Source organism: Oryzias latipes, chromosome 3 (genome assembly GCF_002234675.1).
Source record: "Oryzias latipes chromosome 3, ASM223467v1".
Lineage (NCBI taxonomy): Eukaryota > Metazoa > Chordata > Actinopteri > Beloniformes > Adrianichthyidae > Oryzias > Oryzias latipes.
The window spans coordinates 17892846-17907555 of NC_019861.2; the positions used below are offsets into that span (position 1 = coordinate 17892846).

Consider the following 14710-nt stretch of genomic DNA (forward strand, 5'->3'; position numbering starts at 1 on the left):
TTCTCTTAAGGAATTAATCATTCTTAATTTAGTTTTTAGATATCCCACCATTAATGACCTACCCAAACAATTTTATTTTCGTTTCTTTTAAAGCTAAAAACCATTGCACAAAAACTTCCTGTTCTAGATTTCCAGAAAACTTACTGGAAATGCAGTCAGGCCACCTGACCTGACCACATGGCTTTTAAATAAATGCAGACGGTGTCGGGTTCAGAGTTCTGCTGATCATTCATTATTCAAAGTACAGATTACAAAACGATCTTAAATTTACCATTGTTTTATAACAGAATTCCTGTCCATACTGCCCTCTAATAAGTTTTGTTCACTTGTCAACCTGTTTGACTTGATTTTACCGTTTACTTTTGACAGGTTACAATGTCTGTATTGTCGTCACTTGGGTTTTATTTAGTCCCTACAAAAAAAAAAATGCAACAAGACAAACTTTTTGAAGTTTTATAAACTTTATTGTTTGCAAAAGTTTAGTCAAACAGGCCAAAGCCCATGTCGTCATCCGACTCTTCAGATTCCTCTTTCTTCTCTTCCTTCTTCTCCTCGACAGCTGCAGAACAAACGTCGTGTTATACAAAGATATTCACTGTTTGAATCAAACTGGTCATTTCAACATGATTTTAATGACAACTGAGCACATTTACCCACATGACTAACAACTATCAGGTACCAACGGTGGGCAACTTTAAATCAAACTATCCATCATGTGAGTAACATTAAATGGAAAAAGAACACCGTGTGCCAACAGTCACTGTTGTCACAAACAAGGTGCTAAGTTGAAACGCCCACCTGCAGCAGGAGCTGCGGCTCCACCTGCACCACCAGCTGCAGAGCTGGCAACAGCAACAGCACCACCTGCTGGCATGCTGGCCAGCTTGCTGTAACCTGAAGAAAACAGATGGAGGGTCAAAGCATTAGTGATGGAGCAGCAAACGCACAACTTTATGATGAACCACAAATTAACAATCAAGAACTTAAAGTAGGAGCACAATTCAGACTGAAACAGATGGGGAAGCATTTGTGTTCATTCACATTTTCTAATGATAATGGGAACTTGAACTGATTAGGTTCTAATCAAATGTTCCCTCTAATTTGTTCTATTCTAGTAAGCTAGGTCACATTTTTAATGCAGAATCAAGCATTGTGAAATACATTTGCAATCATGCAAAGGTTCATGATCAACATGAATTCTATTAATCCTTTTCAGTTGTCTCAGTAATTAGCCTAGAAGACATTTTTCCAATTTAGTTAAACTTACCAGCAGCAATCACCTCCTCGACATTCTTGCCTTTGAGCTCAGAGAGGACCTGCAAAACATTAAACATCTTAGAAACCGTGGCCAGATAATAGTTTAACTGCAGATAGTTTCAGAGGCGTACCTTCCCCAGGCGTTCACTATCAGCTTCAATGCCAACACTGTCCAGGATCTTCTTGATGTCACCAGCTTCAGGGTTGCCATTGCCACCCAGGGCAGCGAGCAGATAAGCAGCAACGTAACGCATCCTGCAACACAAATTTACATAAATGGAATAAAAGTGATATCCATTAGTGATTTTTAATAACTACATGAAAAAAGTTGTAAGGATATCAATGCGAATTTGCGAAAAATATTTAGGCCCATCTTTTGACCAACATTTTTATGATAGTCTGAGCTGGGCAATACGCCCATAAATATAAATACAATATAACAATTCTGTTTGAAAATTCAATTACGTAAATAGTTTATAAAAAACTAGAATGAGGAAATGGGGTGGACTATACTTGGCACTGGTAGTAGCAATTAAATATTTTTTTATGTAGAACTTTTTCAAATATGTGTTTGTCATGTTAACATCTGTCATCAAAAACATTTGGTGTTCGCTGACCTTGGTTTCATCATAAACAGCATTAGTGCAAAACACTATCATATGAAGCAAGTGTTTATAGAACTGCTACGATAAAAATGGGTGTTCTTAACATGTTCTTGTAGCATTTTTTGGGATGGGAGGACATATGAAAAATAAGACGAGAACTTAGTTTGAGTATTTCTGAATTCAAATTGTGGAGAATCAGACAAAACAGGTCAGATCACAAATACCACACAAGCTCTCTGCCCGATCCAAACTGTTGAATCCACTCTTGGACAACTAGATCCGTGTACATCTTTGTTTTCCTCGTCCGAGCTGGCATCTGACTCTAAATTATATGGCTGATAGCTCCAATATTTCGACATTTATCGCAATGTTAGGATGGGGGTTTGAGGGGCTGTAAGCTAGCGGCAGAGAGTGTAAAGAAAGGGTTGATGGGGACATCAGCACAGGCTTTTTCCACACCAACATTCCCACCCAGAACTCAAGGTTGAATTTCTGATGAACTACTGCTGCTCTGCAGGAACAAGTTTATTTCCCTGGATAAAAACAGCATAATCATAATGAAAAAACAGCTAATGCATTAACAATAGATCAAAAGATGATTGAGCGGGACTTTATGGCTATTCCTTTGGAATAGAAAACCACTAACAGGGGCCTCAAAAAGTAGAAAATTCCTGTGAGTGGCTACTTTTTTGACAATTTTTATTTAGCACCCCACAGCAAATACATGGTGTATGATGTAAAAATAAATTCATGTTCACTTATATTTTGTTCTAGTTTACTTCAGCCATTTTGGTTTCAGTGTACAGCAAAGCCCACCAGTGATTGGTTGATTTGCAAGTGAGGCTGCAAACATCCTGACATAACCCATTAGCCTCACAGAAAGATCGTCATGGCAAAACAGGCTTGAATAGCTGCCTCGGCTGGGAGGTTCTGGCGGTAAGGTGAATTTTAAGCATCTACAGTCGCTTTCTTCTTTTTAGTTACTATTGATGTGATGACTATAAAAATCCTGTTAAGGTTCTCTGCAACTTCTGGTTAAATTTCTGCATACATTACAATATGTCATTAGACCACAGGGAACTGGAAGAAGATCACCCGAATGAAGCTGGGTCTGTACATCTTTGCACTGCCTTTTTGACAATCGTGTCAGTTTTTGGGAGAAAGATTAATTGAATGTAATCCAAATTGTTTTGTTGAATAAACCAGACTTGTTTGCAAAGAACTTGAATGTTTCAAGTCAGTTTTCTTAAACAATGGTCTTTCAGGGCTCCTCAAAAGTTTTGTAGCAGATAAGCAGTAACAGAAAATCATAATTTGTGATAAAGTAGTTCTCATAGTACTGCTTTTAATCAGCTGAAACAATGCCGTACCTGGAAAATGAATAAATGAATTCAGGTTTGGGTTTTAGACTGTCAATTCTAAACAACAACGTTGATTACTTACGGGGTTAAGCCAGTCACGTTAAGAAAGCAAGATAACTTAAGTATGAAATTCATGTAATAAACAAAAACAAAACTACGACTGTTAAGACAGTACTACTTCATTTTTCAAAATTCTAAATGTAAATATTTTTGCAAGAAAAGGTTAACGTCAAAGTTTAAAACGTAAATATCGTGTGTATTGTATTACGTACGTAATTTTAATTTTAGGACAAAGCCTGAGTTTTGGTCCATTAGGCATCATGTTCTTTTCTCCCGCTGCCGTGGCGTTAGCTAGCCAGCTAAGCCAGCGATAAACTGCGTTTATTTTGACAAGTGAATAATTTTTAACGTTGGAAACAACTGTAATGTATAGTTTACTTGTATCTTTACACTGTAGGGCCATTATCCTCGTGTTTGTGTCTTTTTTAGGCTATTAAAAAAGCACTTACTTGAGCTAGGCTGGCGAACGCGTGTTTCCTACAGGGCTGGCACGGACAGAAAGGAAGTTACGTCACAGATGGAAACCGGAAGCCCCCTCCCCCTGTCCTTTTGTGCTCTAAAATTTATTTATTTTAAACACCTGCGAGGAACGCATAGAAGCATTTTGCTGCATATGCAATCCTTAAGTATTAAGATAACGTAATATTGGGAAAAACAAAGGGAGGCTATTTAAAATAGGCTTAAGGTTTTATTGTAAACTGCAATTGAGGTCGCTTGGTCGCCTGTGTTACTTCCTCTCTGCAAAACGTTGTGTTATTATCAATAATTTAATTATCGGGCCCATTGATCAACTAAACAAATCCAGAAAAGACCCACATCCAAAATAAAAAAAGCACACAAAAAAATTAGGCTACTTTAAGTGCTTACAAAGCCAACAGTTAATAGTGTCAAAGTAAAATGAGTTGTAGTAGTGAAATTTGATTTGTTAATGCCTCGTGCCATGGTCTAAATTCTTTATAAAATTTAAGCTTTTCTTTTTAAATATGAAACAAACTTCTAGCTCCATAAAAAAGATATATGGATATGATTGGAGAAAGTCTCAACATGTAGGGAAGTGTAAAACAAACAGTTCAAAGCCTTTCAATGTCTGAGGCCTGCATTAGAAAACACATTCTCATCCCCTATTGTTGTAAACATTTTTAATATCCAGAAAACTACTCAACTTGCTTCCCCTTAAACAAGCATTCTTTAGCTTATTCTTACCACGACTTTTGTATCTAAGAATTACTGAAAATTTGAACTTTATACTGGGAGAGAAAAAAAAAAAAAAAAAAGCACACCGGTAAGCCTTTCATTAAAATGTGGCTGAACGTACCTTTAGTTCCATCATTTCATCCTCTTGTCAGGCAAATCTTTTTCGACCTTCATGCATTTCTACATTGTATATAAACCTTTATTTTTCCACTACATTTAATGTCAGCCTCACCCCCAGCTTTGCCATCGATAGTTTTCTGAGGGTTACGGATTTAAAAATACTACAAAATGAAAGCTCAAATTAATTAGCTTTTGTTGGTATTTTAAAGCAAGCAGCTTTGGATTTGTGTTCTTATCACTTCTTAAAGAAAGATGCCACTAGCCAAGCTCTATTTGTAACTGGAAACACTTAAAGAAAACAAAATGGGGAGAGAAAAAACATCTTACAAATTCCTCTTTTAATAGTTTCTTGCAGACTGTACACTAGTTCTTACACAGATGCTCGTCATGTTCATTTTAAACTGAGCGCTCATTAGTGTGATTGGCAACACCTGCTGTCCAGGTCAGAACTGCAGGTTTGGGGGGAAAAAAACTGTTTACAGTTGGTTGTTTAAAAAAAGTCACTAAATACGCCCACCTTTTTTTAATGCATGTGATTACAATGTAATGTGCACTCCCAAAAATCTTGGACTCTGGGGAAAAAAAAGGATACAAAAAGGGATGAAAATTTTTAAGTTTTCTTTTTTTTTAACAAAAGAAAAAGTGTTTATATTAGCTTTGAATTCTGTTTATATTAGGTTGAATTCTAAACTGTGTATTTGCCTCACACTTAAAATTGTTGTGGTGTGCAAAATAAAATGCACCAAAATCTGGATTAAATAATAATAAAATGCTTTCCTGATAAGGCTGCTTCTCTGACATCAACAGTTTAAAGCAACTGTTAATTTCTGTTTCTGTTAATAAAACATATACATATATATGTCAACACATTTTCCAAATTCACATCTATAAGCAAGATTTATTAAGCCTCTATTCAATTATTAGGATCTAGGTTACAATATTTTACATTCCATATCAATGTAACACAGTCAATTAAGACAATAAAGAACAAAACATATCACAATCTACAGGCAACATTTCAAACAAGCAATGACTATAACATCTTGAAACACATATATAAAAAAATTGGACAAATTGTTCTTGGTCCAGTAAAGAAGTGGTTGTTTAGTCCATAGCTCAGCTCAGAAAAGTGATGGTACACAGTCATTCAGGCCGCTTTAAAGCCAGGATGAACCAACATGGACCTGGTATTTACTCTACGTGGAACAATCTGGTATCAGGTTTTAAGAAGGAAAGATACACTTAGAAAAGTTGCAGAAAATATCAAAAGAAAACCATTATAAAAAATATTCTATTGGCCATTTTGACATATAGACAAAGATCCAGGTAAAAAGCTGGAGTGCTTTCCAAATCGGACAAGTGACATTCAGTGGAAACTAACTTCATTATAAGTCTGGTAACATGTTTGAGTGAATTACTATACATATATGCACGCCAGGACTGGAAGAGTAGTGTATTTTTGAATTAAAGACAATAAAAAGGGTCATACTATACATTCAGACTCTTATGTGGAGCGGATTCCCACTGCATTCAATGTAAACTCAGCCGGTAGACTGAGCAATCTACTGCTGCCTGTGATTCTAAAAGCCTTCAGACAATAACTACATTACAAGAGCGCTATTATGAGAATGTTATTTATACAAAAATGTTTAGATCAGCTGTTCTCACAAATCTGAACACGGTGGCCACAAAATGCTCTTTAACATGTCATTTAAAGAGGTTTTAGCTGTGTTAAAACCATCCATTTTTGTAGACAAAATTCAGAAGTTTAGCACAAATGCAGATTACATTTTGAATGACTTTGCATAGATCATCAGTTTACATATTTGTTGTGCATTTTGCTTTAGAATTTGTCACATAATGCCTTAGTTTTTGTTTTTCACAAGGAGAATTGCAAGAGCGAGAAGTGGACAATGTACTCCAGGTCGCATTGGGATTCTCTCCTAACTGAAGTTCTACACAATTCCACTTAAATGAACACAATCCACATTTGAAAAAATAAATTCTGCTGATGCATCTGACATTCAAGGTATCAGCAGACCCTGACGTGTTCTTACATGACGACTAATTAACAGATGTAAACATACAAATACACACAAAAATTCTTTTTAACCAACTTTCTGCTGATAAAAATGTTGGTACCTGGTGATGTCCCTTTGAGATCATTTATTAAATGAAGTGACTGACTAAACTAATTACAGTACCTTCAAATTTAAGACATCACTTTAAGTCTGGCAACTTATGCCACACATAAATAAAACACCTACACAATTTATCGTTCAGCACAAACTTAATTTGACTAAACGGTAAATCCCCCTTTACTGAAAAAAGAAGTTGCAAAATAGAAAGCAGAAATAAAAGTTGCTCCACCCTTCCTTTCCTAAGGGAGTTTGTTCGACAAATACATAGCTAACACATCTTTCAAGACTTATTTCAAATAAAAGTAAAATTGGGGTGAAAAAAAAAATCACATACAAACACTAAATACGACAAGAACTTTGTTTCCACCTCTATTCAACTGACAGTCAAGAAAAGAAAAACCTTTACTTATCTTTGTAAATTTGTATGTCTTGTTACTACAGTATCTCAAAGTAAACCACGACTTAAAGACTTGCTTGATGAGAAAAGAAGTGTTTATCACATTTGATAATTCACTCCGTTGTGACAGGATGCAGAAACCTGCAAACACTATCAGAGTGCAGTGATGGATCTACAGAAGCTTGGAAGTTGGGACATAGCAAATCTGATTCAAGAAGGAAACTGTAATTATGTTTTTAATAAAATTCATAGTGTCAGGAAGGACAAAAATAAAATATCAGGTTAAAACTTTGATCAGGAAATGTAAGATTATTGCCTTAAATTTAGGGATATGTGTAGCTTTGAGCACAACATCAGAAAAGCAATTGTTTATTTAAATACATGTATTGACATCTTGTGTTAGCACCCATGTTGTCTTTTATTTACTCAAATAATTTATTGATCGAGAGTTACAAGAAAGAAAAATTCAAGACACACTGCTGTTCTGAAAACACACAAATGAGATACCAGGGTGAAAAAATAACAGCAAAATTTGTCGCATTACTAAATGTAGAAGCAATAAAAAAAAGTGTCACTTTATTCATCAGACAAAGAGGTGAGGATTAACATTACGCACGACTGTGGCCTACTTTTGCATGAAAACAAAATGTGAGGAATTATCAAAGTGAGATTTCATACAGTTTTCCTTAAGAACTAAACCCCCCCAAAATGTAGCACAAAGTAAGAAGTACATTTCAGATTTACAGTCCTTCAAAAGTTTACATACAGTCATCACTGTCCAGGATGAGTGGCTTCATCCTCTGTGGGTTCCCTAAATCCAATTGGTCCTTGCAATGTTGTTTTAGTCTCAATTACCACAAAATGTCTTCAGCTAATGGTGACATTAACCTGTGCAGACTGAAAAATGCAGCAAGGAGAGTCGGAAAGGTAAAAGAAAAAAGGATTACAAATTAAGAGCATCTCCCACCACCATGATAAACACATGTACAGGTTTGGAACAAACTGGAAGCTGCTGGACTGTAATTACTATTATGACATTAAAGTACCACCACTCCCTCAATGAGTGTATGTAAACTTCTTCATGCAAATGTATGTCATGACAAGGAAACCAGTGTACCCTCGTTGAACGTCGACTCCATCATGGCGTTCTCTCTCTGCTAAAATCCCAGTAGCAAATCTCTGTGGAGCTACCGGTTTAAATTTACGAGCTGCTATGACCCTATTAGATCACTTACAGTCACTGCCAAGCTTTTCACTGCAAAGCGAGATCCTAAAAAACGAGTTAAGCCCAGAGAGAGGAAGAAAACCTCAAACCCTCATTTCTTTTGTGTTGAAATGACTGCACTCTAATTTACTGAGAATCTGATCTATTTAATTAGCCTATTAAACCTTTTGCCTGCTCCTCCAAAGCCTCTTTTCTGGGCATCCCTCCGAAGTGACAATTAAAAAAACTTGCTCTTTCTGAAGCTGGTATATTAAATGGGTTTTACAAACCGTCAAGACATATTCATTTCAAATAAAAAGGATTTTTGAGATTTATAGATGTTAAGCACGCAGTAATTAATCACTCTGAGGATTTAGTCACCACTGCTTCACCTTAAACCATTAAAAGCAAACAAGATTAGCTGACACAGTACATAGGATGAATGTGTTTGCCCTGAGGCACTTGGTAGTGGCTGTGAAGGAACAAATTACCAACCTTAGCTGTGAAACGAGTCACATCAGACATTTAGTTTTCCTCAAAAGTAATTAAGTTGCATTCAAATGTTTTAGATTAAAAAATAATGCACATGTTGTGACTCAAACGGACAATCATTTTTGTGTTTATCTAGAGTTTTAGTGTCTGGTACAGTAATGGTGGCAAAAATATATATATATATATATATATATATATATATATATATATATATATATATATATATATATATATATATATATATATATATATATATATATATATATATATATATATATATATACACACACACACTAAAAAAATGCTACAAAGGAGGTTAGAATCCAAATCTGTGATGCATATGCAAGTGGGAACTACAGCTGGGATCGTCTTTTTTGTGGGTTCCAACAAGGGCAGAGATATATGGAAAAGACCAGAACAGATGTGAAGGCTTGAGGAGCAGAGACCCAGGAGGTGGGCATCACTATGATGAGAAGAAAATTCTACTGGGGATAGTTGTTCTGTTGTCGGCGCCTGGCTGACCTCATTTTCTCAAAGCGTGACTCCATTTCCTCTAGGACTTTGGGGGTGTACCTTACTACCAGCTTCACTGTGCCCTGAGCTGCTTTGAGGAGTTCCACTGCTTTCTCATGATGTTCACCTTCCACACTCTAGAGAAAGAAAATACAGCATTCAATTAATTCAGGAAATAAAAATAAAGGTGCATTTGCCGTATTAACATTGAGACTGTTGTTGCCATTGCAGTTACATTCGGATATCTTGGGGAGCTGGAACTGTCTTAATGCGTGCTTCATAAAAAAAAGTTGTTCTTCCTTTTATGTAATTTATTTTCTTGCACCTTACTGAACAATAAAAATATAAAGTACAAACCACAAAAAATACTTTTCAAGCGCATGAACACGTCTTAACTATGACAATAACATGTTCTAAACACGGTCTAAGATTAATGTGCTGCCGTGCTTCCCAAGTTCAAAATCCAAAAAGCAAATGCCAATAAAAGACACGGCAGCTCCCAAAATGCACCTAACCAATAGGAAGCCAGATCAGCTGCATGGCCAAGGAATGACAGGCGCATGCATGCACGAAATCTAGTAAATAACCTAAACTCAGACAAATGGCTCCAACAGAGACTTTAAAAGCTAATAGGCACAAAAAAGGTTCATGATTTTTAGATAATTACTGTCATAGAAATGTAGAGAAAAGATAAAGCAACACTAGGTCAGTACTTTCAGAGGTGAAAAACACAACTGCAGATTCACAAAGCTATTTATTCAAAATGGTCTACTTTGATGTGTAAAAAGATTATCATGGCTTGGTTGTTAATATTTGCTTTAAATATAAACTGTGTCTAATTTGTTATGCTAGTTTATGTTTCTAATGTTTCCAATTTGTCACTGTTCTGATTTGTATCAATTTTACCCTTAACACCTGTTTTATGAACACACTTTTTTACATTTTATTTGAAAACTGGACTTTTATTGTCCTTTTTCTCTGTTTTAACTACTTTTAATGTTTGCTGCTGGTCAGCTGTGAAAAAGATATATTGTTCTCAATGGATTTTAATTCGGTTAAATAAAGTAATGATCCACTAGATTATATTATAAATACCTAAACCTGTGCATAGGCCACTAAATTAAGGTTTTTGATAGTTTTAGATTGTTCTCTAAGTTGCTGCACAGAATAATACAAACAAACCTTTTTAGTGTTATTCTAGAACCACAGTTGGACTTCTTTAATATGAACCTACCACGCCATTGACAGAGAGCAGCTGGTCGCCTCTTTTGAGACCTCCATGTCGATCAGCAATGCCTCCTGGGATAATCCGGGAAATGTAAATTGGAGAATTTTGCTCCTTGCCACCCATTATGTTAAAGCCCAGACCCTCTTCTGTTTTGGGCAGCTCCACCACGCGCGGATGCGAGTGTCCCTCACTTGCTGCAAAAGCTGCCACTGTAGCCTGCAAATAGGAAAGTGTTATTTAGTCCTCAAGACACAATACCAACCGTTCAAACACATCTTCTTTAAGGAAACATAGTGAACCTAAATAAAAGAAAGAGAGATTAAACCTTAGCTGTGGCGTTGGCTCTGACCTCAGGACTGCTGTTGATGTCCACAGTTTCGTACACATGCTCATATACCTAAGCATACATGAAATACATAAAATGAACAAAAAAATCTTGATAATAGGGGAGAAAAAAAGACAAGTGATGGCAATGTCTCACTTCTCTGACAGCATTGCAGAATTCACTTTGCAAGACCCTTTGCAGAGCCTGCAGCTTCTGAGGAGGAACCTCCCCTGTCCTTTGAAGCTTATCCAGAAGTTCAATGGCTCGGTTGATATCTACAAGGAACAACATGTACAGCACGTTCACAGATTTCAAGTCTCAACAACAATAGTTTTTATTTCTCCTATTACTGTCCAAATCAGGAACTCCACTTTAATCAGCTACGATCTATCACACAAGATACCCACACAGTGGTTTCCATTTTTACAAAAGCCACTCCTTAACAGCCACAAAGACTGATGGTAAAAAATATATAAAAAATATTGATAATAAATAAATAAATAAAAGGAGGGAAAAAAAAGAAACCAACCTCTAATTTATAAAAATTAAATATGGTCCCTCAATCAAAACAGAACTGCAAATACCTGTACCTGTAACTCGGTTACCGTACTTTTTTATGCTGATATCTGTCAAAGTTAGCAATTAAAAATAAAATTATGCATAAAGACTAGTAAATAATATAGAACTGATAACTGGTTAAAAACGTATCAGTTTAACTCTGTCCTTATGTTCTTGAAACAATTTAAAGCTAGTATTTATTATTAAGGCAAAAGTAGAGTTGCAACAAAATATAAACGTTTGCCTAAGTTTACTTAAAGCCAACTAGATAAGTCATTCTTACTTGCTAACCATTTTTATTTAAAACTATATTTTTCATTTAACGACGTTAATAACGAGGTGATTTCAGGACGACATTAGTAGTACTTATGGGCACGTTCAAACCCAATTTTAAAATGTTTTAGATTTGATCACAATGAAAACTAAAATATCGACAGTTTTTACTTAATTTTATCTTTATTTTCTAAAAACGAACAAAAAGTCAGAGAAATGAAATACAACATTAGGACGCCGAAGTCAAATGAGAGCGCTGGCCAATCTCTGTTGTTAGCTAAAAAGAGCAAACCAAATACAACGCTTAAGCAATAGTTAATGTAACTCGACGACATAAAAACACTTGTGGTCCAAAGCATACTTTAAACGAGACGTTATCCAAATAAAACATGAAAAACACCATTTGTTTTAACCAAGCAATGCTATGTATGTAAGCTAGGTGTGTCCATCTCGTTTCACAATAAAGCCAGTTAGCCAATTAACGTTACCCCTTTCCAGTCGCACAGGCTCCCCCAGTGATGCCATTCTCGATGTAATAAATAAATTGCACCTTTAATCTACACAGCAACAAAAAGCGAGTTAGGATAACTAAAACTGGTAATCCTGACCCACGTTTCCTGCGCTTAACTGAGACGATAAATCAGATTAGCCAGGTTAGCTAGGCTAGGCTAGATGCCAGTGCCATGATGCGTTAAAGGAACCTCGTAAAACAGATTGACCACACTCGATATCAGACATAAATCAATTTCTTTTAATCGATTAAAATAAAATGATATGTAGATTAATTATTTTGTTTTAAATATCATAATTTGTTCAATTGACCACTTAAAATCCACATAACATTTAATATACAGACAGACGTACCGGATTACCCATGGCTGAGAGCTATTTGCTTTACTTTCTTGGTGAGAGCTATTTGTTTACTTTCTTCTTGTTTTAAAGTCACTCCCTTCTTATCAGTACAATCAATTGCTGCAAATCTAAATGTATTTCTTATAATAAAATATGTGCAGAATAAACTGTGAATCTGACTGAAACGTTTATTTAAAGAGTTAGGTCCATCTGCACAGCAAAGCTTGGTGGGTAAATGGCAGAGCAGGAAGACCGGCCAGTGAAATTCTGAGACCTGATGTCCCTCTACTGCCCCCCAGTGGTAACCTCCAGCACTGCTTCCATTCTTGACATTAATCAGCTGTGAGGTACTGCTTTACAGGCCTTTATGGGCTGAAATCGTTCACTTTTCACCTAACTTTAGCTGGTGTAGTAGCAGTAATGATTTATTCTTTTTATTTCCATTACTATCTTAGCTGTATTTAATCTATACAATCTTACAATAGAGTTATTTATGATGCATGATGCTAGAAAACTGATTTTTTTTTTACTGTTTTGTGCAAACCTGAGCTTGAACCTGGCTTGATAAAGCACGATTTCCTTCCTGTCTTTATGGGGTGTAATTAATACATGTCAGTTTCCGCTTGCTGGTACATTGTTAAACAAAAATGCCCAAGGCATCTACTGAGCACAAATGAAGAACTCCGTCTACCTTACCAACAAAGAATCCAAAAACTGTTGCTTCTTGTCCTTGAGGATGTGTTTCTGCACGAACATGACAAATGTTGTGGAATTCCTTCATGAGCACGCCGACTTCTTTTCTTCAGAATTATCACTTAAATTGATTGGTTTTCTTTGGACTCGACCAAAAATCTTCAGTTCTGCTCTTCTCTATTGGATAGCCTTCTCTCCAAGGTCCATGTTGTAACAGTGTGCCCTTGATCCATCAAATGCCTGACTTACCTCCATGTGTTTGAGGAAGAAGTAAAATCAAATACTTCAGGATAATTTCTGATTTCTATTCATTTTTAAAACTGCATTTTAAAGTTTTTTTTAAATTGGTCATACAGAGATCAACGTGATTTAGTTTATCCCACTGTGGCTTTAAACTAAGGTGCTGATACTTGGTAAACGGGGATTTCTCGTCTGCCAGAGGAAAAAAACTGACAGAGCGGCTGCTCTCTTTTAATCAAGATGCCAAGAATCGCTTTTGTGCTGGATCACAGTGAGTGTTTTGTCAAAGGAAAAGGAAAGTTTAAAAATGGGATTAGCTTGTAGTCATCCTGAAATACCAGCTGTATATCTTTATTGTACACAAAAATATGGGTGGCAGAATCCATCACTGTCAATCTGAGTCATGCCTTTTGTGTATTCAAGCCTACTGGAACTTGTCTACACTTGAATATGTAGGTACATGTGTTGTGATCTTAAGTTCATGCAATTGTAAAATATCTCATGCGCAGCTGAAGGGCAAATTAAGTAAATCGCTGAGCACCTGAGTCAAGATAATAAAAAAGAGGAGATCAAAGCACTGATGCTGTGTTCTACTTGTGTGCTAATGGGAAACTTTTTTTTATGAGAACCACCAACCACATGTTTTCTTATTGCACATTCCTGCTTAAAGCCAACAGCCAAATCCCACTTACCCGCAATTGTGTTCACTTTCTTCATGTGTTTGCTCGCAGACTAAAAAAAACGACAACAAAAAAGAGCTAAGCGCTAACAGAGCTGGATTTTTTTCAAACGTATGCATCAAAAATGGCAGCTTGTGGGCATGCATGTGTGCAATGAGTGCTTGCTCTGCTTTTCAATTGGTAAGTTAGTCTATGCGGAAATCCTGGAAATGTACTGTTAAAACTTTAGCGACATTGGTTTTGGTTTTCAGTTGCCTATAGTCATTTTTATTTCTTGAAATATTTCAGTTTAATATTGCAAACAACTTCACAACATACAAAATGAATAATATTAACCCAGAAACATGTCTCATATATATATATATATATATATATATATACTTTTTTTAAATATATATTTTCCTCTTGTGGGGATAAAAAAATAAACAGCAAAGCTTTGACAACAGCACCTTGACATAGTAAGTAATTCCAACATTACCTTGAGAAGTTTAGAACAGTAAACAGATAAATTACTCGA

General features: G+C 35.9%; 2 protein-coding genes across 3 annotated transcripts; both read right to left on the reverse strand.

Annotated features, from left to right (window-relative positions):
- Positions 1-442: 442 nt before the first annotated feature.
- Positions 443-3838, reverse strand: LOC101168608 (60S acidic ribosomal protein P2). The gene is made up of 5 exons (XM_004067042.4): positions 3733-3838; positions 1389-1512; positions 1268-1316; positions 799-894; positions 443-559 (listed from the first exon to the last, which is right to left on the reverse strand). Exons 2-5 carry the CDS (start codon positions 1509-1511, stop codon positions 480-482), a joined length of 348 nt encoding a protein of 115 aa, XP_004067090.1. The 5' UTR covers position 1512; positions 3733-3838; the 3' UTR covers positions 443-479.
- Positions 3839-9100: 5262 nt separating this feature from the next.
- lin7c (lin-7 homolog C, crumbs cell polarity complex component) lies at positions 9101-12427 on the reverse strand. 2 transcript variants are annotated; one of them, XM_004067041.4, is made up of 5 exons: positions 12217-12427; positions 11054-11172; positions 10898-10969; positions 10579-10788; positions 9101-9481 (listed from the first exon to the last, which is right to left on the reverse strand). In XM_004067041.4, exons 1-5 carry the CDS (start codon positions 12251-12253, stop codon positions 9314-9316), a joined length of 606 nt encoding a protein of 201 aa, XP_004067089.1. In that variant the 5' UTR covers positions 12254-12427; the 3' UTR covers positions 9101-9313. The 2 variants fall into 2 exon arrangements, with proteins under 2 accessions (XP_004067089.1, XP_020569055.1); XM_020713396.2 differs by having other exon boundaries at positions 10922-10969; positions 12217-12419.
- Positions 12428-14710: the final 2283 nt, after the last annotated feature.